Consider the following 27,214-nt stretch of genomic DNA (forward strand, 5'->3'; position numbering starts at 1 on the left):
TTGGCGTAATAATTAAAATCAAGAATCAATAAATGGGATGGATTCAAACTAAAAAGTTTCTTCTCAGCAAAAGAAACAATCTGTGAGGTGAAAAGAGAGCCAACATCTTGGGAGCAAATTTTTATGTCTCACACAGCAGACAGAGCACTAATCTCTAGGGTATATAAAGAACTCAAAAAGCTAAGCATCAAAATAACAAATAACCCAATCAATAAATGGGCCAAGGATCTGAACAGACACTTCTCAGAAGATGATATATAATCAATCAACAAATATATGAAAAAAATGTTCATCATCACCAGCAATTAGAGAAATGCAATCAAAACTACTCTAAGATTTCATCTCACTCCAGTCAGAATGGCAGCTATTATGAATGCACACAACAATAAGTGTTGGTGAGGATGTGGGGGAAAAGGTACACTTATACATTGCTGGTGGGACTGCAAACTGGTGCAGCCAATATGGAAAGCAGTATGGAGATTCTTGGAAAACTGGAAATGGAACCACCATTTGACCCAGCTATCCCTCTCCTTGGTCTATACCCAAAGGACTTAAAAACAGAATACTACAGGGACACAGCCATATCAATGTTTATAGCAGCACAATTCACAATAGCTAAACTGTGGAACCAACCTAGATACCCTTCAGTAGATAAATGGATTTTAAAAAATGTGGCATTTATGCACAATGGAATAATAATCAACAATAAAAGAGAATACAATCATGGCATTTGCAGGTAAATGGATGAAGTTGAAGAAGATAATGCTAAGTGAAGTTAGCCAATCCCCACCCCGAAAAAAAAAAATAAATGCCAAATGTTTTCTCTGATATAAAGAGGCTGATTCATAGTGGGGTAGGGAGGGGGAGCATGGGAAGAATAGATGAACTCTAGATAGGGCAGAGTGGGTGGGAAGGAAAAGGAGGGGGCAGGGGGTTAGAAATGATAGTGGAATGTGATGAACATTATTATCCAAAATACATGTATGAAGACACGAATTGATGTGAATATACTTTGTATACAACCAGAGATATGAATTGTGTTCTATACGTGTAATAAGAATTGTAGTGCGTTCTGCTGTTATATATAAATAAAAAATTAAAATAAAAAAAAGAAATACCAAAATAAATTTAAGTTATTCCTCTATAGCTACCAACATCAAAGTCCATCATTTTATTTCATTATTAAAAACTATTTGGGGTTGGGGCTATAGCTCAGTGGCAGACCGCTTGCCTAGCATGCATGGGGCACCAGGTTCGATCCTCAGCACCACATACAAATAAATAAAATAAAACCATTTTAAATAAATAAATAAATAAAACTATTTTGTCAAGAACAGTAAAGTTTTCATCTTAAACAAATAAATAAATAAAAACTATTTTGTCAAGAACAGTAAAGTTTTCATCTTATTTTATATTATGTTTATTAATAATATTTATAATAGTACTCCAAAATGCTTAATGATAGAAACAACTATTTTGGTTGACTCAGTTTATATTGTGCTATTAAAAGTAACTTTTCTTACTAAGCATATAATGTTTGAAATAAAAAATTTAACTTACTTCCTTGATTTTGTGGGTGATTTTATAAAGACATAATGATACCGAAAGGAGTTTTTAGCTGGGTGTGGTGGCTCACCCCTATAATCCCAGCAACTTGAGTGGCTGAAGAAGAAGGGATAACAAATTCAAGGCCAGCCTCAACAACTTAATGAGGCCCTTTTCAAAATTAAAAAAATAAAATGGGCCAGGGATGTAGCTCAGTGGTAAAGCACCTCTGGGCTCAATCCCCAGAACAAAAAAAAAAAAAAGTTTTAGATAGATCTCATTAGATTGAAAACCACCTGACTTCTAATGTAGTTACTGGATCAAGTTTAACTAAAAGTTCCAACTTTAGAACAATGATCAAGTTCTTGAATGAAATTCCCCTCAAAATCTCTACATTATTCTGAATTTCTATTTAGAATTTAGAGTAGCATTCTGAATAAAGCAAGGACAGAACAGTTAAAATTACTATTCATTACAAGGAGACTAATTTTTTATACTTAACAACAGGCTCAGAAGGAAAGAAAAAAGAAGCAAAAACAATGATAGAGAAAAATATGAATATAAGACAGTCATATTAAGGGGAAAGGAAACTAGATCTGGAGAAGTACTGAGATGATGCTCATATCAGACAGTTTCAGAATAGTTTTACTAGGTGTAAGAAAAAGTTATAAATATACCTCAAAATAAATCCTAAACTGCTTAGAATTTTATATCACTTACTAAAATTATATACACAGAGGAATAAATGAAGTCATAAAGTTTAGTTTCAGTAATTAAGTTGTTTATACAAAAGAATAACTATTTCTTTAAGAGTTTTTAGTTTATTATAGGCAAGACAAAACCATTTACGGCATATTAATTCATTCTGGAAACAGGTGGATTGATCTGACATTATAAGAAGTATACATTGAATAAAGGTCATTTTCCAAAGCACATCAAAATAATATTGTAACTTCTACCTAATGCAAGACATTCTATGGGTCTTAATTGTCAGTTCTATTTCTTTATATCCATTAGACAATGAATTTGCTGAAACAAGTAAAAAGTCATAATTTTAATCTTCCAAGTTTGACTTCACATACAAGAATAATTAAAAATATTTTTTAAAGAGAGAGAGAGAGAATTTTTTAATATTTATTTATTTATTTTTTAGTTTTCGGCGGACACAACATCTTTGTTTGTATGTGGTGCTGAGGATCGAACCCGGGCTGCACGCATGCCAGGCGAGCGCACTACTGCTTGAGCCACATCCCCAGCCCTTTAAAAATATTTTAACACCCATATTATTCATTCATTTTACACATAAATGCCACAAAATCTAATTCATCAGAAATTAACATTAACATCATAGGATAATTTGGACAAAATAAGACATAAAAAATAAAGAGAATACTTATAACAAGTTGCCTTATCTTGTTTTCATAAATACATGATAAAATTGCAAAGTATACAAAAGGCAAAAGAATAAATAGGACTCGTTCCTCTCACATGGATGAACCCCAATCACTTGTTTCCTCAGAGAAGCCCCTTATCAAAATTATTCTGGTGAATACTGGCTAATAGCACCTTGTTATTTTTTTATAGAACAATTTGAAAATTTGTATATATTTTTGTGTATACTAAAACTAAAATGTCTATGTATGCAGTGGGATGGACATTTTTCATATCTAGGTGAAAGATAAAGTTATAAATATACCTCATATATATGCAGCTGTAGTACCTAACTGATATCAATATCTCTGAAGGAATAAAGCGAACATAAGTCAGCCATGGCCTTTGTGTAATGAGTTGGGACAATACAGAACAGGCCCTGACCACAAAAGGGCTGCCACTGCCTAATCAAAAGTTTTGTTTGTTTGTTTTTTAATCTTTTTTTAGTTGTAAATAGAACCAATACTTTTATTTTATTTATTTATTTTTATGTGATGCTGAGGATCGAACTCAGCACCTTGCACGTGCTAGATGAGCGCACTACTGCTGAGCCACAACCCCAGCCCCAAAGTTTTAAATTCCACAGTTAGAGATGTAATGTTAAGAATTTTAAGATGTATTTAAGCATATTTACAGAAGTTAGCAATAAAAATAAGGCAAAGATTTTTCCTAAAAGAGAATCAACTGTAGTGATTACTGAAGACTTCTAATCCCTAAAATGAATGTGAAATTCTAAAAAAAAAGATTAGTAATATAGGTCCAGTAACTTCTTAAGGCACAAATCCACATGACTATGTATGGTGCATCTCAGGAAAACTTTAGATATAGGTTCATATTTAACAGCTAATGGAGAAAAATGTACATGCCAGTCAACAATACTTACTATAATTTAACATCTATTTCTGACTGTGTACAGCTATGCTTATACTGTTCTTAACAAAAAGTATATAAATATTAAAGAAATTTAGTCCCTTGGTACTATTATCTACCAAGTATTAGTAACATTATCTCTAAAACAGCAATCACATAAACTAAATTAAAAAGTATTCGTGCTTCTTTTTTTTAATTTATTTTTTAGTTTTAGGTGGACACAATATCTTTATTTTATTTTTATGTGGTGCTGAGGATCGAACCCAGTGCCTCAAGCATGCTAGGGGAGCATGAAGAACTCTGGGAATTTGCAATGTTCTATTCTATCTCTATTGGAAAACTTATTCCTTAATAATAATTCTTCTACTCACAATTTTCTAACAAATGAAACAGCAATAAATTCTGCAGGACTTAACAATAGCACATATATTTCCTCCAACACTAGCCTGTCTGGTCTGTTTTCTACCAGTCCCTTATATTCTTCTGCTCTACTTGGCTGGCTTTTTACCCTGGCCCTACCCACATACTATATACTATATGCTCATTTGGATACTCTATGCACATACACAACATTGAAGATCCCCTTCTTACCCCTTTTCACTTATTCAAAGTTTCTTTTACCTCTAAAACCAAGTTAAAATGCTCTGTTGTTCCTGAGGACCTTCTCTAGTGGCTCTACTCATTAGCCTTAAGTATCAGCTGCCTGAACAAATAATGTCACTTACATTCCTAAAGTATTTTATGTTTTCCAAAGCATTTTAAATACATTTATTTAACAGGCAGTTATTTTCACAAAAAGTTCATTCACTTACTATTCAAATCCTTACAAGATTGGCATTACTTGTTCTCAATTCACTGATAAGGAAACACAGGTTGAGAATAGCTACAGGACTAGTCTGAGGCACATGGTATTAATTCTGGATGTGAAGCTAATTCTTATAAGACCGGTGCCTTCTCTGTTACTCCCATGATGTTTTTCATTTAATTTTTCTCTAATTCCTCCATGTATTTTTGTCTTCGACTAATGAATTCAGGCACCAAAGAATAGACTTAATTATATTATGTTCTTACATAACCCAGAACATTTCAGGGCACGTGGAAGGTGATAATATCACAGATTTTATCTACCTCGTGTGTCCTGTCTTTCCCATGAGAAGTCCTAGAAAGCAGTGAAGAATTAAGATATGAAAAGAGGGGACAGGAAGTAGCCAGCTAACAATACATCTGGGAGGGAAATGGAAGTGAAAACAAACTAAATCATAGGGGAAAAAGTAGCAAAACCTTAATCCTTACTGTACTTTGAGTCATATTTCAGGAACAGAAATTTTCAGGAATCCCAAGACTAGGGGAATATAAATACGGGCAGAAATAACAAAGAAATGAAAATTCTAGGTATAGCTGAGGGACCTTAAAACCTTGGCTGTTTTGAGTTTTCAAAAGTCTTTGCAGCTTTTGAGGAAGGGCACACAATCTTTGGTCTCTAGAACATGAGTTGACAAAGAAAGGTCCCATATAATAAATATTTTAGGCTTTGTGGAACATACAGTGTCTATCACAACTACTTAATTCTATCACTATACTGCAAACTCAGCTATAGACAATATATAAACAAATGAACACAGTTCTGATTCAATAAAAATTTTTATTTACAAAAATAGGCTATGGTATGCCAAACCCTGTTCTACTTGGCCAAACTACTGTAAAAATTTGTCGTATTTGCCAAGTATTCTTTATTACTTCCAGTCTTATTTTCTGCCTAAGCTAGAGGCTGTTATCACTCAATAGAAAGCATTTATGGAAATTCATGGATGCATTTTTGGTTGTCACTATGACTTGAAGGCTCTAGAGGGTGGTCAAGGATGTTAACAAACCACAAGAAAAATGGCAGTCCTGAGCAATCAAGTGCTGTTCTGCCCAAAATACGACTAGCAGTACTGCTGAGAAACAGGACAGCTTACCCATAACCACATGACAAACTTACTTATGAACCTAAGCTTACGTAGTCCCAGAGTACAATAAACTAAAGGTTCAAGATGACAATGACCATTATTAGTTCTATTTTCTCATTTTTTAAGGTAGATGTGCATAAGTGCACACACACACACAAACATACACATGTGCAAACACAAGCACACAGATTTGGGGGGAAAAATGTCTTCCTCTCCACGGCTTTCATTTTGAAAACATAACCAATACTGTAAGCAAAGGCACTGCTAAATAAAATGCTCTTTGTTATCCATGAAGCATACAAAGAGTTAAAGAAACAAATGAGCTGTTTTTCAATAGAACAAAAAAATAGTGAGCAAGAAATTCATTACTATGAGCTTGCTGAATTCTCTCCCAAATCTCATTTCTCAGTTGTCTCTCTGGTTTACTTCTCTTGGCCAAGAATAAAGGGTGGTACCACTTAGTTCCTCCATTTTGGGATCATAGGAAATTTGGCAGATACTAAATCAATGGTCTCTCATAATGCCTACAGCATATCTCTTAATTCAACTTCAGTTTGGAACAGACTGAAAAGACACAGCCCTACTACAGCTGTTGGATAGGAAGCATTAAAAGATAAAAAGTTGGTTTAAAGTCACTGTGGTTAATAAATGACCAAAGTCTGATTCAGCCAGTTTAAAGACAACCTTAACAGTATGCAACTAAACCAGCACAAGGAAGGAAGCAAAGTGAATAGTTCCAGGGATTATATAAGGGCAGGGTGAGATAATACCCTACAATGAGGTAAAGAACAGCTGGTGAACAAGCCAAATAAGTTAGATAGCATACACATTTACCAGATAGAAACGTCAGAGTACTTCGCTACTTTGCTCCCAATTAGAATTCTAATTTATTACAGCTTCCAATTTAATAGTCTTTATAGTTAGTAGCTTATTCATTTAATAAATATTTGTAGGGCACGTTCTTTGAACCAGGTAGCATTCTAAGGACTGAGAATACTGCATTAAAGAAGATGTAGAGGACTCCTGTTATTCTTCTGAGTCTTACTTTCTGGAACACATGCATCTGGGAAGGGGATAGGGAAAGAAAGACAATAAACTCAGTCAAAATATAAGTGCCATGATAAAAATTTTAAAATGGAAGGATATAATAGGCAGTGACCAAGTGGCTATTCAAAATGGTCAAGAAAGGTCACTCTAGGAAGGTATCTGACCTGAAACCTGAATGACAAAAGAGGTCAGTCACATGAAAATATAGAAAAATTCCTTTCCAAACAAAAGGAAGAGCCCAAGGCAGAATTAAACACACTATGTTTTGAGTAAAAGAAATAAAACCAAGGTGGCAATAGTAGGAGGAAGGGAAATGGAAGGTCCAAGAGGTTGTCCAAAGCCACAACCACAGAAACCAAATAGGCCATAGTTATAGATATGGATTTAATGTAGATGTGATGGCAAATCCAATTTTTATGCAACAGAGAAACATGAATTGATTTACACTTTTAAATGACCATTCAGGCGCAAGGGAAGGGGAATGGACTATATGGGTATAAAAATGTGCACAAGGATATCAGTTATGGGACTACCAAAGTAATTTACATAAAAGATTACCAGAGATTATATTAAGATAACTACAGTGAAGACAGAAGGGGAAAAAAAGAGATTCAGAATATGTGGAAAAGATGAAGTCAGGCTAGGGATGTAGCTCAGTTGGTAGAGTGTCCGCCTCTCACAGCACAAGGGCCTGGGGTCAATCCCCAGCACCACGATACAAAAAAGGTGAAGTCAATTCAACTTGGGTTGGACATAAGGAGCAAAAACCAATAAGGTATCCAGGATGATTATTTCACTGGGTTACTTGGGAAAAAGAACCCGAGTCAACACCTATTGCTCATTCTGTTAGGGAGTAGGATCTCAGCAAAGCAAGAGTGAGGGGAACAGAGGAGTAAGGCAGGAAGAAGAATAAAGGCAAGGCCTATCTTAAGCTGGCTCCACAAACAGATAATTGCTGAACTTTAAGAACTTATTCAGAGAGATCTTATGAAACCACTGTGTCTTGGAAGCAGTCCACTGGCAGTAAAGAAGGAAAAGAAATTTATCTACAGGCTCCCTCCCATACACTGTTCTCCCACTGGTTGAAGTCTGCTCTACAAGACTTTAACCCACACACACTCTGAGTATGTGACACAGGCTCAATGGAACTTCAACATGTCTAATCTGACCAATGTCAAGGTGTGATGGTCTTTCACTGGCAGTCAGCATTATATATGGGAGCTCTCTTGTCTGTCATAGTAGCAGCAGACAGGGCTTTGTAGCTACAAGAACAGCATGAGCTACCAGAAGGGCAGGCAGTTAGAAGCAAGTGAATCTCATTAGCTCTGGAATGGCACATAAACCAGCAGAGGTGACTCACAGCTTTCAGGCTTAAGTAACGGGGTAAATGATGGTGCCTTTACTGACATGGGGAAGACCGGAAAGCACCAGATGTCTGGGAGAAAAGTCAAATGTTCTGATCTGTACATGTTAAGAATGAGATACTGCAGACATCCAAGTGGGCATAAAGCAAGCATTGTAGATTAAAGAGGCTGGAGTTCAGGTAGAAAGACAGTACAGCAGACATATATTTGGTATCATTAGTACAGAGAGGGTACTAAATGTAGGAAACTAAGTTTAAGAAAGGAAAGAATATATATGAAAAAGATAAAAGATACTTTCCAAATATTGTGGCTGACTAATATTTAGAAAATAAGTAATAAACTAAATAAGTAATAAATAATAAAGTAAAGAAGCAGCATCCAAGTGTTGTGTTAACACAAGATTAGATAGCAGTATTTAGGAAGAGAGTGGTCAACTATGCTGAATGATGAGAGGTACAATGAATGAGAACAGAGAAGTGACAACTAGATTTTATAGTATGCAGGTCATTGCTAACCTTCACAAAAGTGAATTAATGGGAACAAAAACCTGATTAAAACAGACAGGATGATTCATCAAGAAATGGGAATCTTGTGGGCTGGGCTGTGACTCAGAGGTAGAGCGCCTGCATTGCATGTGTGAGGCACTGGGTTTGATCCTCAGCACCACATAAAAATAAATAAATAAACATATTGTGTCCATCTATAACTAAAACAATATTTTTTTAAAAAATGTAAGTTTGCAGTAACAGGGGAACAAAGAACTGGCAGAGCACATGCAGTCAAAGATATCTTATTATCAAATGTTAGTATACCCATGTGGAGGAGTCAAAAGATGGAGCAACACACGATATAAAAATGAGAGGATAACTTTAGGATCAATGCTCCTGAGAAAGCAAGAAGGGATGCGGCATGTCTAGTGCACAAATGGAGGGATGGGCCTTTGATAAGAGCAAAGCATTTCATTAAAACAGAGTGAGGACAAATAGTTTGGGTCCAGATAAAGTAAGGTTGAAAGATAAGATGGTGAGAAAATAAAGGCATCCTCCACTGTTTACATCCATTTTTTTCCACAAATGTCACAAAATCATTGACATTAAATACACTGATTCTGCTGATCAGTAGAATATGTGTCACATAGGTAAAATACCTCAAAGATACTTTTACAGACAAGAGACAAAATTTGTGGTAAATTCTAAATATACTCCTGCTTCACACATATACACACTGATTTTAACAGAAAAATTAGACCACTTAGCTATATAAGCAAATAACACCATCTAGTGGCTGTAACTTTATATGCCAACTTGTGAATGTTTATCTCAACAAGGTTTTATCCTAGTCAGTAAGAATTCTAGAATTAGCTATTTGAAAAAATATATATAAAAAATACTATTACAGTAAATATACCCATAACATAAAATCCTAAAATATCATTTCTAAAGTAAATTTACTAGGTATTAGGTAATGCTACGTTTTTACATGGACTTGCTCTTTAATCCTCCAATATTCTATAACATATGTATCCCCATTTTATATAATAGGAAACTAGAAACTAACATAATAGTTGACAGCTGCCCAAACTTTACAGAGGTAGAAACGATAAACCTAGGATTTAAACAGAAGCAAACTAAATTCAAAATCCACACCTTTTAACCATTGTTCTCCATTTCTAAAAAGCATTAAAATTAATTGGGGGCTGGGTAGGAAAGTAAACTTGTCTTTTGTTACAAAAATATCATAAATAATATTAAGGTAAAACTGAAGAATTTAAAAATAGCTCAACTGCAAGCCAAGTTTTCTAAGAATAGTTATAATGTGTTATTGGAAACTGAAGGAGATTTTGCATTTGCCTACTGTGCCAACAACTGAACCTCCTTAAGAGATGACACTTAATGTGTTAAGGTAATTCTCTAAGTCCTCAATAAGACTAAATGAGAAATTGCTAAGGAAATTTTTAAAAGAAGGAAAAATTACAAGGAGGCAAAAGAATTTATCCCTCCTCTCTTTATCAATCTCCCTCTCCATCAACTTCTCTAGTAGTTCATCCAGAGGCATCCTTAACTACCACTCTAAGGACTGCAAATTAAAAACTAGTCCATACTTTTGTGCACTTAATACTGCAATTATTTTATTTAAAAAACCCTCAGTCTTTTCTAAAAAAGGTTACATGATTGTTATTAAATCTTCTGGGTTATTAAGTTTAAAAGCTAAGATTCAAACTTAAGATTTGTGAATATATCCAACTACAAAAATCCCAACTCTGTTTCTAGATTAATACTGAGGACAGCAAGGGAGACAGCATAGGAGTGCAGGTGGGTTAAAGCAGCAGTGTCTGGCCCAGTGGAAGTGAGCAGGTCACAGAGAACAACTTCCCAGAGGTACCACTTGACCCTGAAAACCATTATTACTACCAGTCCTGCCAGGAGCTATGGTTCAGTTTCCTTATCTCTCCTTGGTCTCACTCACCACTTTAACATGCCCCATGTGGCCAGGAGCCTACATACTCTTCACTCTAAAGAACAGAATGATCTTTTTTTTAATATTTATTTTTTAGTTTTCAGTGGACATATCATCTTTATTTTACTTTTATGTGGTGCTGAGGATCAAACCCAGCACCCCGCACATTCCGGGCGAGCACACCACTGCTTGAGCCACATCCCCAGCACCACAGCATGATCTCTGCTGCCATCTTCATCACCCTCTTAAGCTTACTTGCTTACCCCCATTTTTCGAAGACTGATCAAGATACTGTTAATCACTGATTCTCTTGAAATCCAGATGACTTCACCTTATGCTTCAGACAAGGAAAGTACCATCTTCAGAAAGATGGGTCAGGTGAATAATGTCATTAATAAGGCTATTTATGTGCAGACGGTGAATTATTATTTCTGCATTGTATTGAAGGATCCAGTAGCACAATACAGGATAGCCCAAGGAGTACCTGTCTGTCAGATGCTGTATCCCAGTAATACTGCCTAACTGAAGAGTAGGAACTACCAGGAGTGTCTAACACACCAGAAAGCCACTTCAAAGAGCCCATGACTCCCATCATTTAGAAGGCCAGTGCTGTCTTCCATGGGAGATGATTCCTAAGCCACAGTGGCAGGTTTATTTTCTGTACTCGACATCATCAGGTGAATACAGTCCTAGGAACCAATGGATGCAGTAGATCTCAGAACCACTGAGCAGGGGAATGAAAATCCAACTCAAATTATTTCTGCTTATCATACTGTTCCCCCTGTAAAATTCAAGGAAAATCTTAAGAATTCTGATACAACATGTCAAACACAATTTCAACAGGGAGCAGTCTGTGAAATTTCCAAGCATATTCAGTTTACTTTGTTTTGAAATTGGTAGAGAAATATACTTAAAAACTGATATTGGATCTCATGAGAAAGATCAATTTCCAGTTGTACAGTATGCTTGTGCAAAAGTTAAGAGAAATGCTGACTGAAATAGAGCAAATTATATTACATACATGTAAAGCACAAATGAAAACTCATGAAAAAAACCTGAGGAGAAATAAAGTTAAAACCTTCAAACACTGCTTAGCAGGAATAAATTCCCACAAAAGATTTAAGTTTAAAAAACAACAACACTGGAGATTTCAGCCACTGTCCCAGTCTGTGCACACAAGAGGTAATGAAGAAGGATGACAGGGCAGTAAATGATCATGACCCCAACATATTATCACATTATATTCACATTCAGAATTAAGCTAGAACCTAATTGTTCCTTTTATCAATCAACTTACAAGAAAGTAAATAATTCAGAATACATAAAAATATATATTTTGAATACAGAGAAACGAAACAAAGTTATAATTCATTTATATTTGACAAGTGTTCAACTTCTTTTAATCAAATTTACTTCTATATAATCTATTTAGTATCAAAAACTGTGCCCACTTTAAGCACAGCATTTGATGAGTTTTTCACACATGTATACACCCATGTAAATATAAGAGCATTCATCACAAAAAACAGAACATTCTGTATCAACCCCAAAGAGTTCCCTGTGCCCTTTCTCAATAAACCCAACCCCAATGCCTGGCCATTCATAACCACTGATCTTCTTTCTGTCATTACAGATTAGATCTGTCTTTAAGGATACTTATATAAATGGAGTCAGTATGTACTTTTTCTGATTTCTTTCCTCAATGTAATGCTTTTGAGATATGCAGATCATTCTTTTTACAGCTCAATAATATACCACTATACAGACATATCACAAATTATCCATTCACCTGTTGGTGAACATTTAGGATGTTTCAGTTCATGGCCATTGTGAATCAAGCTACTAAAAACATTGTTAGACCGACTTTGTGTAGATAGAAGTTTTCAATTGTCCTGTGTAAATATCTAGAAGTAAAACTGTGGGTCTGTATGGTAAGATGTATATTTCATTTTATAATATACAGCCAGACTATTTTCCAAAGTTGTAATACATTTTCTCAAGCAACCTATAAAAGTTTCAGTTGTTTAACATCTTCGCCAATACTTGCTATTGTCAATATTTTCAATTTTAGCATTCTAGGGGCTATGTGGTAGTATCTCACTGTTGTTTTAACTGAAATTTCTTTATGACTAATGATGTTGAGCAGTTTTATGTGTTTGCTCACTCATGTTTCTTCTTTTGTGAAGCATCGGTTCAAACTTTTTACTCATTCATTAGATGAATAACTTGTCATTTTATTGGGTTATAAGCTTTCCTTATATATTCTGGAAATAAATCCTATGTCAGATAAATGTACTAAAAATATTTTCTCCCAGTGTACGGCCTGACTTTTCATTTTCTTAATTAAGCTTTTTGATAACCAGAAGTTTTAATTTTTCATCAACTGACCACATAGAGTCATTTCTAAACTTGATATTCTTTTCACTGATCCATATATCTGTTTTTACACTAATACTATAAAGATACAAATTCAAAAATGTAGCATGTGTTGAAATAAAGTAAGTTCTCTAAGTTGTATTTGTTTCCTAAACTGTTTTGACTAACTTAAAGTCTGTGCATTTCCATGTAAACTTTAAGTTAAGCTTGTCAATTACTACAAAAACCAGCTTTCTGGGATTTTGATTGAAACTACACTGAGTTCACAGCTTGGTTTGGTAATAACTGATGTCTTAACAAAATTTAATTTTCTGATCCACAGAATATAATTGTTGATTTATCTTCTTAAATTTCTCTCAGCAATGTTTAATTGTTTCCATTATATAGTTCTTATACATAATTTGCTGAATTTGCTCAATTTTTTTTCTAACAATTTGTGTTTGGGGATGTTACTGTAAATTTTTAAAATTTTTTTTAACTTTTTAATTGCTTTGTTATATTCCACTATTGGTGCTTACTATTATTTTGAGTGGTTGTTCTAGGATTTAGGATCAAATAATATTATACCATTTCACATATAACAGAAGAGCCTAAAAGCAACATAATTTCACTTATCCCTTCTTGCTTATTACATTTTACTTTTATAGTTTATAATTTTTTAATTATACTGCTGTTAATATCAATTATCTTTTTAAAGAACATTAATTTAATAAACAACAAAAAAAACCTTTCTTCTCACTTACCTACATGTTTACCCTCTCTAGCACCCTCTATTCTTTAGTTTAGAAACAAATTTTTATCTGAAATCATTTTCCTTCCACTTGAAAAACTTCTAACATTTCTTGAAGTGCAAGCCTACTGGTAATCAGCTATCTGAGCTTTTGCTTGATAAACTTATTTTGTGTTCATTTTTAAAGATATTTTTGTAGTATACAGAAATCAAAGTTGATAGTTTTCTTTCAGAACTTCAATGATGTCACTCCGTTATCTCATATAGACCTCCAGTGGCTTCAAATGCTACACTCTGAAATCCGTGCCCACATTTGTAGCAAGGATAAGTATTCCATGACTGTTCTGTGCACTAATTGAAAGTAGAAGAAATTCTAAAGTTCCTAAAAGGCATGGGACCCCTCTGATGAACAATTCTTGAGAACTACCTAGGGTCTTGCCTAAATTTATTTAGATTGGACGACAATATGATGCTTCCACCCATTTTTCCCTCCATCTCACCTTTACTCCACGAGATTAAACCAATGTCATGGTCTGGAAGCTCTCCCAGATATACCCAGATCCCTCTCCATTTCCTGTCACACAATTCCCCTAATTAAATCTTTGTAAATTTTATCTACTTTTGGCATCCACTTTTAAAAAACCACCAGTTAGCACAGCTGTTAATATAATTCAGTACTTTTTTACTTCAGATATTATATTTTCAACTCTAAATGTGCCATTTAATTTTCTTCCATTTCATTCTTCATTTACCATTTTTATCCACTACTTCTATCATCTATGCTATTTCTTTCTTTCTTTCCTTATTTTTAAGATGTTGTTGGGCCTTTATTTTATTGATTTATTTGCATGTGGTGCTGAGAATCGAACCCAGTGCCTCACACGTGCTAGGCAAGTGCTCTACCACTGAGCCACAGCCACAGCCCCATTTATGCTATTTTTGAGTTTGTTTCTATTTGACTATTCTCCTATGTATGGGATATAGTATAGACCTCTTTGACATATATAGTAATTTTTTATTTGATGTTGAATATTTGAAATGTTATGCTACTGACTGGAAAATCTGGACTCTGCTATGGCAGGCAGTTAACTTTTGTGTCAGTGTGAACCCTAAAACCTGTTTTTAAGGCTGAAAACAGAGCTTAGTGGAAAAGCATTTGCCTAGCATGCCAAGAGTATCTGGATACCCTAGGTGCAGTACAGCATGCCTATAATCCCAGCTACTATGGAGGGTGAGGCAGCAAAAAAGGATCTCAAGTTCAAGGCCAGCCCCATAACTCAGTGAGACTCTCAAAATTTTAAAATAAAATAAAATAAAAAGGGCTGGGGATGTAGCTTGGTGGTAGAATGTTACTTGATTCAATCCCTATTACCAGTAAAAAAAATTATTTAAAAAAAAAAAAAAAGAACCTCTGGATTCAATCTGAGTACTGTCAAAAAAAAAAAAAATAGAGCACCTATTATGGGGTGGGTGTTGTTTTCAGTTTTGAATTCAGGATTGAACCCAGGGGTGCAGTACTAATAAACTACATCCTCAGTCCTTATTTTGAGATTCAGCCTTGATTAATTGCTAATGCTGGGCTTGACTTGCCTCAGCCTCCAAAACACGTTTTTAAGCTTTGCTAGGGTAGGACCAGAGGAATCTTATCTAAGGCATAATAACCTCTCTAGTGACTTCAGTGAATGAACCAAGTGACCAATAAAGACATTACAGTCTGGATGGCTGAAGCTTAAATATATTTCTGATCTGTTTAAACTCTGGCAATTGTTCAGCTTAAAATACCCCAGTCATATTGCCCATTTAGGAAATTATCTTCACAGCTGCATAGTCTAATGTTCAAAAAGATTCAAGAGAACCTCATAAAGACTTCTGGAGCTTTTTCCAAGTACCACTCTTCTGAGATAACTCTACAACTTCCAGCTTCCTTAGACCCTCCAAAATCCATCCTCCACCTCCTCAACTAAGCAAGATGTGCTATTTATAGTCTGGAAATTGCCTTCAAGTAGAAATTACTAGAGTTCACAGGGATCATCTCCTTTGTGTTCCTTCTCTCAAAAATCAAAGTCCTGGTCTGGGGTTGTGGCTCAGTTGTAGCGCGCTCGCCTAGCATACATGAGGCACTGGGTTCAATCCTCAGCACCACAAAAATGCAAAATAAAGATATTGTGTCCACCTAAAACTTAAAAAATAAATATTAAAAAAAATTTTTAAAAATCAAAGTCCTAAGCCCACTCTCATCCAGTGTTTGAAAGCATTTGTTTCATATCTTTTATGCAAAAAAACACCATCCAGCTCTACTATTAGATACTCTTTCATGATTTCAAGTGGAAGGCCATACCTAGTTTTTAAAGTATTTTTTTATTCATTATTGGATTTCAACCTCACAAGAATTCCATGAAGCAAATAATACTGCAAATGAAAAAAAATATTTAGTCAAGAACATAAACCAACTGAGATTAAAACAGTGGCATTATTATATATTAATAGTAATACTAATGGCTAATATTTATGGAGTATTAACTATGTAACAGGCATCATACTAAATACATCATATACACAACTTAATTTCATTAGTATAACATTGTGAAGTATGTAATTTTTGGCAGAAACGGAAACCTAAACATAGACTGGATAACTTGCCTAATATTATAAAGCTAGAAACTGTCAGAACTAGAAAAAAAAAAAAACAAGGCAATGTATCTCTAAGGCCCAAATCCTTAATCACTATACTGTAAAACTTATTGTTATTTTCCTATTATATAAATAAAGGCTTCTTCCACAAAATAACTCAGAAGATGTGGGACTGAGGAGTATGGGGGTTATGGGAAAAGGAATGAGACTAAAAATAACACAATTACTCTCAAGTGCCATATTCTCAGAGAATGGAGAATAGAGGTAGGAAAATACAGAATGGAGGTATGAAAATTCTGTTCCCAAAGGACTTTTGTGGTTACGGTATAAATAAAAACATATTCCCAGGGGCTGGGGATGTGGCTCAAGTGGTAGCGCGCTCGCCTAGCATGCGTGAGACACTGGGTTCGATTCTCAGCACCACATAAAAACAAAATAAAGATATTGTGTCCACGTAAAACTAAAAAATAAATATTTTTAAAAAATTAAAATTAAAAAAATAAAAATATTCCCAGAATACAGTATCCTAATTTGGAGTAAAAATATATATTCTATAGATAAAAACAGTCAACGATAGCCCACAAAAACCTATTCTTCAAAAAATAGCCAAATAATGACAGTTTTATAAACATTTACTTCAGGCTTAATAATAAGTGCCACCACTTATTCTAAGAGCTGAAGATACAGAACAATATGTCAGATAAAGTGCTCACCGTCCTAAAGCTTACATTTCTACAGAGGAAAAATAACAAACAAATAGCTAAATAAGCATATGAGGTCATTTTAAATAGGGAGAAATACTAAAAGAAAATAAAACACGATGATATTATGGATCAAGAGGGAGCATGAGGGTGCCATTTTAAACTGGCTAATCAGGAAGAGCTTACCAAGAACATGACATGTGAGCAGAGATCTGAAGAACAGGAAAACAGACATCAGAAAATACAAGAGAGTTTTGCAGAGTCACAACACAAAGTTGTGTAAGAGCTGCACTGACAAAATGAGGAAGAAAGTCAACATGGCTAAAATGTAGTGAAATTGACAGTGGTTAAATGAAGCTGATTTGATGGGCCGTTTTATTTTTTTTTATTTAATTTCACTATTCCTTCTCATATTACTTTTGGTCAACTTTAATATTCTCATTAGCATTTTTAAACTATTATTCCTATTTTTGTTTGGATTAGAATAGCTAAACTACTAAATTTCACTAGATTCCTTTAATTCTGTTTAGTTATTTCTCCAAAGCTGTGTATATATAACTCCAAAACAAAAGGTAAAGAGCAAAAAATTAATCACCCCACAGTGTTCTCCATTCAAAACAAAGCATCCAATCCAGCTGATTTTAGTGAAATGGCTCAATATTACAACACCCAGGCAGAAAAGTTCCTTTGTTTATCTACAAAGTTGATATCTCTCCACTACCACAGGAAATTCAGAAGGAATCCCATGGCAATAATTTAATAGCTTTTCCCTTGTACATACATACTCGTGTGGTTTAGAGAAAAGGCAAAAACAACATTAATGAACTTTTAACAGGCATTTACAGGAATTTCTTAAGACGTTTTATGGATACTATAAAATTGATTTCATAACTGTGGAAAATTTACATTTGGTTTTCTTCTATGACAGAAAAGCCAATTTTATAGTTATTTTTTTGCTTACTTGGGACTGAACCCAGGGATGCTCTGCCACTAAGCTACATCCCCAGCTCTTTTTTTTTTTCACTTTGAGACAGGGTCTTACTAAGTTGCTTAGGGCCTAAGTTGCACAGGCTAGCCTGGAACTTGTGATCCTCATGCCTCAGCCTCCCCAGTCACTAGGATTAAAGATGTGTGCCATAATTTTGTAACGTTCTATAAAAGAAAACTTTTTATGTTTAACATGCCACAAATGAGAATTCACAATCTAACATTAGGCTGTTAAGATGTTCACAGATCTTGACTACTACCCTTCATTTTCAATTTGAGATGCTAATATATTACGCTTTATGCACTGATTTGTTTTATATTAAAGTATAATTAAAAACTATCCTAGAATCAAAATGAAAAAGAGAACTAGAAACAAGTGTGTCAGTTCCTCAACTCAGTAACTCATTAATGAAAAAAATGATTGACAAGGAATCTTATAACTACTCTTGTAACTCTGAAAAAATAGAAAGAAAAAGTGTTTCTTCCTTGGAATGGGATGGTGGCTCAGTGGTAGAGCACTTGCTTGGCATGGTGAGGCCTTGGGTTCAATCCTCAGCACCACATATAAATAAATAAAACAAAAAGATCTATTGAAAACTAAAAAAAAAATTTAAAAAGGCATTTCTTCCTAAATATTACTTCATTTCCGCCCCCAATTTCTCAAACACTTCACTACCACGTGGCAGATACCAGTCAACAACACACAAGCCTGATTTTACATGTTTATATGAACAGTATTCAGAGGCCTGTCTCAGATACTTCTCCCAGGGCTAAGGATATATAGCTCAGAAGTAGAGTACATGCTTATAAAATGCACAAGGCCCTGGGTTCAATTCCTAGTATTTGAAAAAAAAAAAAAAAATCAGATACTACTCCTACTGGGTGTGTGTGTGTGTGTGTGTGTGTGTGTGGTATAGCTTCTAAAAAGCATATACTTAGTGTAAATTTATCAACAGTTCTTATACTGCTTTTCTTTTTTTGCTAGGGATCAAACACAGGGCCTAGTATATGCTAGGTAAGCACTCTACCACTGAGCTACACTCCTAGGTTTCTAATACTGTTAAGTACAATTTTCCTAATATATTTGCTTCACTAAAAACCAATGACTTAAGATTTGTTCCCTAGGACTGAAAATTTTAAAAAGGAAAAAATATTTTTATAAAAATATGCCTCTCAACAGATGTCAAACACAACAAACAGAAAGGATTACAATGTCTTTCCAATGGCTGCTCTAACAGAGGGCAACTTTATGCTTTATCTCCCAATATGAAGCAATATAAAGCAAAAACATTACCTATAACATATTCTTGCTAAAATATGGAAACTCTAAATCAAGTATCTCCAACGAACTTTCAATTTATAAGAAATATACACAACAAAGGATGGAATTAAATGACAGATACAGAGAAACAACCAAATAAAAAACTGGTCTGTACTCATCCATAAGTCACGTCTCAACACTCTACTAAACAATTTATCTTTTCGCCACTGATTTGTGTGTTAGAATCACCTTCATTCCCACTGAATAATCTAACAAGTGAAAGGTAAAAAGTACTTAAGAAACAGCAAAGGATAAAAGAAGCAGGCACATACAGGAGAAGTATAAGAGCTTAATTCAAGAAGGGTTATGAAAAAATGCAGTTATTATCAAATTCCTGCACACCATGTCATATTTACTAAAAGATACAGTATATAAATGATAAATGAAAACTAAGTATTATTTTTAAATGCATATTCCCTCAAAACTGTTTGGGAAATGCCTGACTTTACATAACATCATAAGGAAAAGTTTTCAGAGATTAAACCATCTTCTACTAACCAATAAATTGGATTACATTTCACTTAGCAGTTACTTCTATTTATATAGAACAAAAGAATGATAGTAAAGCAGACATTATAAGCATCCTGAAGACAATTTTTACAAACTTTCATTTCCCCCAGAAAATGGGAATGTTTATATCACTTTGAAATATCTTCTTTTTTCAGTGTAACACCTAAAAGTTTTTCATTGTTGTTGTTGTAGGGTGTTTTTGTTTTGTTTTGTTTTGTTTTGGACACAGCCACATCAATGTTTATAGCAGCTCAGTTCACAATAGCCTAGCTATGTTACCAACCTATGTGTCTTTCAACAGATGAATGAATAAAGAAAATGTGGTACATATAAACAATGGAATATTACTTACTCATAAAAATAATGAAATTATGGCATTTGCCAGTAAATGGATGGTACTGAAGACTATCATACTAAGTGAAGTAAGCCAGTCCCAGAAAACCAAGGGCAGAATCTGCTTTCTGATATGTGGATGCTAACCCACAACAAGGGAGGGTGGGGAGGAGAAGAATAGAAGTCCACCGGATTAGAAAAAGGGGAATAAAGAGAAGGGAGCGGGTAGAAGAATAGGAATGACAGTAGAATTAATCAGACATAACTTTCCTATCCTTGTATTTGAATACACAACCAGGGTAACTTCACATCATGTATAACCACAAGAATAGGATCCTAATTAGAATAAGTTATACTTCATGTATGTATAATATGCCAAAATACATTCTACTGTCATGTGTATCTTAAAAAAACAAATAAAGTAAGATTTTTTTAAAAAAAATAAAATAAAAAAGGTTTAAACATTGTATTGTCATGTTTAACTAATAAAAAAATGAAAAAAAAACACATGAACTTACAGAATTTGTAACTCTTTGTTCCACTACTGACAACAAAACAGACTGGGAGTGAAACAAATTGCACCATAAAAAAATTTCCAAAACATACCTTTTATTTTCAGCCAAATTGGCTCCTTCATCCTTCAGCTGTTTACTTTTCTCAGTACAGCCTTCAAGGAGAATTTCTTTCCTACGTTTAATGGCATGAAGCCAGTTTCCTTCATCATTCTCAACTACATCTTTCTCATCAGCAGCTTCAGCTTCAAATTGCTGTGAAGTGGCCTTGGACACCTTCTCACCAATTTTCCTCTTCCACCCAAAGGAAGCCATGCTGGAAAATTACAAAGAAAAAGTATGAAATTCGACCTTAGCCTTTTATAAATGTATTGCAACTAACAGGTGAATAAAGAGTAGCAGGCTTAGACTATCACCATTTTTCAATTCTCAATTAGTAGATCTGGGCAATGATCATCAAGGGCTGCTAACATCACCAAGAAAGACAACTGGACATTACACATTACTGCAACTCTTAATGGAAGCAGCACACCATCCAGAAAGCAGGTCTGCAAAAACTAATCCTCAATCACATCAGCCCTCTAAGAAAGTTTATAAAAACATATGGATACAGTTAAGCATACTGAGTAACACATCAGAGACACAGGCAGCAGAAAACAGAAACTCAAGAGAAGCAAAACTGGTTTCTTAGCTGGGTGCAGTGGCACATACAGTGGCGCATACCTGTAATCCCCCAGGTTCAGGAGGCTGAGGCAGAAGGATCTCGAGTTTAAAGCCAGCCTCAGCAACAAAGAGATGCTGAGCAACTCAGTGAGACGCTGTCTCTAAAAAAAATACAAAATAGGGCTCGGGATGTGGCTCAGTGGTTGAGTGTCCCTGAGTTCAACCCCTAGTGTCCCCCCCCAAAAAAACTGGTTTCTTCAAGACATTAACTGCCAGAAAGATGAAGGAAGGCAGTAACCCCTAGATTGAGAAATTTAAAAGACAAACATAATGTGTACATTTTGTTCTACTCCTGGTTCAAAAAAGCCAAGAGTTAAAAAAAAAAAAAAAAACCCTCTTATGACAAAAAAGAGAAGAAAATTGATTTGATATTTAACAACATTAAAAAATTACTGCTATATTTTAGGTATAATAACAGTATTATGATCATATTTATAAAAAGAACCCTTGTCTTTTAGAAATTACAGAAATATTTCATATAAAATTATACAATATCAAAAAATTGTTTCAAAGTAATCATTGGGGTGCAGAGTTCAGTAGAGAGGAAGATATCGATGAAATAAGACTGCTTTGAATTAATAACTAATGAAGCTGAGTGATAAGTACATAGGAGTACTTTTCTCTCTCCTTTCATATATATCAAAATTTTTTAAAACAAATATAGTTTAAAAGATATAAGCTTATAAATGACTTAACTCACAGAAGTATTGGGCAAATCAAAAAAAAAGAGAAGTTAAACTGCTTTTGTAAATCTGCAATAATACAAATGTAAGGGATATGAAAGCAAAACTAAAGAACAAAGTTAAAGAAAATACTAGATGCATTCAACAAGTATTTGTTTAAAGAGGGGATTAATAAGGGATCCCACAATTTACTAGTTGCACAGATGGACTTCAAGATACTGAAGAATCCTTTGGATTGTATATAAATTTTTTATACAACATGCACTGGAGAAGAGTATGTAAGCTTTCATTCCATGTATACAGAAGTTTATAACCCCAAGGAGATTAGGTGAACTGATTGACCAAATAGAGGGACAGGGGGGAAAAAATGCACCAAGTGCTCTTTGAATTGATTAAAGAAGTCAGGAGCAGTGGCCCTGACTGAGGCAGAAGGATTGTAAGTTTGAGGCCAGTCTAAACAATTTAGCAAAACTCTGCCTCAAAACTGAGAATTTTTTTAAAAGGACTCAGACATCGTTCAGTGGTAGAATCCTTTCCTAGCATACACAAAGTCCTAGGTTTGATTCCCAGTATCACGAAAAAAAACTAAATAATATGACAGGATCAAGGAATAGGCATTTTAAGAGTAAAGGAAGTAAAGAAATGAAACAGTAAACAAGTAAGTTCTAGCAGACAGATGAGTGAAGTGAAAGTAATCACACTTGGGTGAAGTGAAAGTAATCACTAAAGGAAGGAAGATAAAGATGAGCATAGCTGTGAAATCATTCACACGGAAAAGCCCTAAATAATAGCAGCATTGAAGGGGTAAGAAAATTGTGGGTCCTGGGACTAAATTCTACTGAATATGAGAAAGTGCCAATGAAATGCACAAGTTGATATAAGTGAAACACATCTTACATACGAACACAGATTTTTAGAAAAACCTGGAGAAGTGATGGATTATAAATCATGCTAGGACAATGTAAACTTTTCCCCACACCCATCACAACATGGGAGAATGAGTTTTTGATGTCTGAACATGACTATACATATCCTAAGGGAAGAACCAAGAAATGGCTGAATACAGAAGTGTGGTATAATATGGGTCACAAGTCCAGAGGCACAGAGAAGAAAACCTGAGGGAATGGATTCTTAGGAGAGCCTCACAAGATATGAAAAAGGCAAGATAAGAAAGAAGTCATACATTTATGACTGTCCGAAAGGTAACAAGGATGATGATTAAGTTTTCCAGTTTCAAGTTTCCACACAGAGCTCTGTTTCTATATTAGTAATGTAGAGCACCAGGCAATGTAATAGCTCTACTAATAGTAACAGAAACCTGGCATGCTTACTGCGGGCAAATTACCTTAAAAATCACTGGTTATATCTGTTGATTATTAGGAGCAGGGGATATGTAGGGGAGGAAAGGAAAAAGGTAGATCCACAGTGACTGTTTCAGATATTTTTCCAAATTTTTGGATCAATCGGACTCCCATTACCATTCCTATCTTCTAATCCAAACCACCGTTATAATACTGAGGACACAATTCTCAATTGTGTATGAAAAAGCCACACCTTGTTTCCTCAAATGTTTGTCACTCTCCCCCACAAATTCCTCAAAGTCAAAGGCTGGAGAGGTCAGGACAGAATAAAGCTCTAAAATTATAGGAGGGCTGAAGACACAAGAAATTGACAAGATTCACCTTGAAGAGAGGAACAAGAAAACATATCTTGCAAAAGAGAAGCTAATACTGAGTGAAACCTATAGGAGAGTTCAGAGATGGAGGAAAAAGAAAAAGAATTTCATGTTCCCCACGATCCATTTTTCTCAAGGAAATGGGAGACAGTCGTTTGCTCAAAGTAGAGTAAAAATAAATGGATCTAAGTCTTGAGAAAAAATGAAAAGATCTGAAGTAGTCACTATGGGGATTAGGAAAGATACAACAATAAGGAATAAATAGAAACACCGAACAGTATCAAGGGCCTAGAGGATAAAAGCATGAATCTTTTATTCATTCAAAGCCATTACCACAGTTTTATATTTTCTTCAAAAATGTCTTGAAACAATGAAAGTATAACCAAAAGTAATTAAAGGATGTCATGATATTTGAGAATGGACACTTGAGTATTTATAGAGAACTTTCTGTTTTAAAAGATAAAAGTTAACCAGGCTCAAAAAGAGGAGTGAGTCCTGGAATATGTGAAATACCTTCCCCAGGGAACATTGAACACTTCGATTTGATCTGGATATCTTAAATGCTGCTGGCGGGGAGATGATGGGAAAGGCCTATTAATGATTTTAGAATTTCCATTTTATGTGATTAAAATGTTCTATAATTGGTGACACAACTAAGAACCATACTAAGAACCATATATCCTTGAAATGGGTGAACTGCATGAGACATCAATTTTACCTAAATAAAGCTGTTCTTTAAAGACAAATAGTATGAAATTATCGTTTCTTTAAGGTTATCTGAACATAGAATTATAATTTACAAAAGGAGGTTTTCCTAAATCTATAGCTAGATATACAAGGTACCAACACCCTAGCCTTAACATTTTTTTCACCAGGATAAGAAACCATATGAATAAGTCACAATCATACAGGTTTCATGTTAAACTCATGAAACCCGAAAAACTCAAAAACATTTTATATATAATTATATTTAATGAGTGCCATAAAAATTCAAATAATGACGTTGTATTCTGATTTTTTCACCAGCCGTGACCCGTGTAGTAGGCGCTCAGTAAGTTGGCAGCTTTACATCTTGCTCAACCAGGAGAAGGAGAAAGCCTGTGGGTGAGTAAAATGTCATTCCTGACCCGGTCCGAGGACGCGGGACTCGGGGCAAAATACACTGTGTGGACACAGGAAGTCGCCGCCGCATCCTTCCGGGTGGAGACGTATTCAGAGGTGAGGAACCCAGAAAACGAGTTATCCAAGAATGCTACTTCAAGAGAGAGCTGAATCGGCGACTTTTCCTTCATGAAGCTCGCCCCGGACCTCGCCGCCAGTTGGCCGGAGCCGCCACGGACCCTCGGCCCGGCCGAGAGTGGGAGCCGCTTGCTCCCAGCCGCGGGAAGGTCCACGTCCCCGGCCGCCGCGCCCGCGCGCAACAGCCCAGGCGGCGGTGAGGCAGGGCCGACACTCCCGCCCGGACTTGCCACCCCTCTAACGGGACCCCCTCTTGACTCCTGAAACCCCCTTCTCCCCAACCACATCACCCACTCGCCTCGCCTTCCTCCTCTTCCCCCGGCTTCCCCGCCAGCCTCTAGCCCCAATTACCTGATAACCACTGCCTCTGCCCCCGTGTTTACATTCCGCTTGCCCTCTGCCACAGGAAGCGGAAACTAAGACGCCAGACTCCTTACCTGCCTACTTTTGCTCTCTAACCTCCGAAGGAAAGGGTTGAGAAGCCTCGGAGAGGTCCGAGTACTTTAAAGAGGCTGGCAGAGAAATGACGACTATCTGGGTCTTTCTCCGCCGCAGACGCCTTCTCCCGGACTACAAATCCCAGAAGCCACTGCAGCGGAATCTGCAATGCCTTCTGGGACTTGTAGTCGGAGCCAGCGAGCGGGTGACCTCAGCGAGAGGGCAGGAAAACATCACAGTGAGGCCAAAAAGGATACCAGGTTGTACCCAAGGCACAACCATTAGGCAAGTCAAGCAAGGTGCTCTAACTCGATTTACAACCTAACTGATGAGGTCAGCCACCGCAGAGGGCAAAGAAAAAAAAATTAAGGATTCAAGGGATTGATCAGTAAGGGTGCATGGCTTACCTGTAGGCTTCATGTGGGAATTAACAAATAAATTGGACTCAGAATAGAGAATACATGAAAGTAGCTGTGAATCATGTCTAGAAAATAAGAGGGCAATTCACTGCTGGATGGCTAAAGAAAATTATAGTGTGTGTGCATATATATTTTTTTCCAGTCCTTAAAAAAATTAAAAAAAAAAAAAAGAAGAAAAAGGAAATCCTGCCATCAGAAACAACATGGATTAACTTGGAGGATATTATGTTAGGTGAAATAAAACAGGCACAGAAAGACAAATACTGCGAATCTCGTGTGTGGCGTCTTAAAAAGTCAGACTCAGAAACAGGGTAGAACAGAGTCAACAGGGGCTGGGGACTGAAGATAATGGGTGGATGTTGATCAAAGGATTCAAGTTTACAGTTCTGCAGACCTAAGGTACAGCATGGTGACTATAGTTATTTTTTAATATTCTGTGACAAAATGGGAAGTCTTCATAAAGTACTTCTGCTGTATACTAAAGTATGATGTCTCAAAGAAAAGCATTTGTGAGACTGCGCTATAAATTGAAGTAGACACTTTTTCGTGGAACACAACTTTTATTTAGAAGCATTCACAAGCTTATTAGACTTGTGTTTGACAAACCATTCCTTGAAAATGAGAAAAAGGAGACTTTTACTTCAAGAGAAACAATTGACAGTGTTTACTACCAATGACAAAATTCAAGATTGTAAGCAAAAATTAGGGTTTTTGGAAAAAAAACCAACACTTATCACCGTGATCTTGACAGTTTCTGAATATTTCCAGACTTATTTAATGGGATCAGTAGTAGTGATGTTATCAGATATGACTATTTAGTTTGATTAAATGCATCATTTGGGGCTGGGGATGTGGCTCAAGCGATAGCTCGCTCCCCTGGCATGCATGCAGCCCGGGTTCGATCCTCAGCACCACGAACAGAGATGTTGTGTCTGCTGATAACTAAAAAATAAATATTAAAATTCTTTCTCTCTCTCTCTCTCGCTCTCTCCTTAAAAAAAAAAAAAATGCATCATTTGTAAGAGCTGCTTAAGTAATATTTTCAAAATGACCAATGCATGATTTTGGTAGCTAGCCTCCAGTGAACCCCACTCCTAACATTCACACCTTTGTGAGGTTCCTTCCCACTTGCACCAAGGCATGTGCCACCTACAGAACAGGGCATAAATAATAACATATCACTTCTCTTACACTAAGGTGGCAGCAGTGTTTCTTAATCTGAGCAAAGGTCGACATGGCCATGTTCACTGCAAACCTTGAAAATTCATTTAGT

The 27,214-nt window shown here is 35.6% G+C and overlaps 1 protein-coding gene across 5 annotated transcripts in view; it reads right to left on the reverse strand.

The window, feature by feature from the left end:
* Positions 1-25,642, reverse strand: part of Ttc33 (tetratricopeptide repeat domain 33) — a 51,625-nt gene extending 25,983 nt beyond the window's left edge. The window contains exons 1-3 of one of the 5 annotated variants that reach the window (XM_076857410.1): positions 25,522-25,642; positions 21,488-21,588; positions 20,859-21,080 (exon numbers count right to left, since the gene is read on the reverse strand). In XM_076857410.1, coding sequence (XP_076713525.1) covers positions 20,859-21,079 — 221 coding nt within the window. In that variant the 5' untranslated portion in view covers position 21,080; positions 21,488-21,588; positions 25,522-25,642. Of the gene's footprint in view, positions 1-20,858; positions 21,081-21,487; positions 21,589-24,914; positions 25,296-25,435; positions 25,490-25,521 lie in introns of those variants that run through there. The other 4 variants (XM_076857409.1, XM_076857408.1, XM_076857412.1 and 1 more) reach the window with 4 other exon arrangements.
* Positions 25,643-27,214: the final 1,572 nt, after the last annotated feature.

This window comes from Callospermophilus lateralis, chromosome 5, assembly GCF_048772815.1.
Source record: "Callospermophilus lateralis isolate mCalLat2 chromosome 5, mCalLat2.hap1, whole genome shotgun sequence".
In the NCBI taxonomy this organism is placed as follows: Eukaryota; Metazoa; Chordata; class Mammalia; order Rodentia; family Sciuridae; genus Callospermophilus; species Callospermophilus lateralis.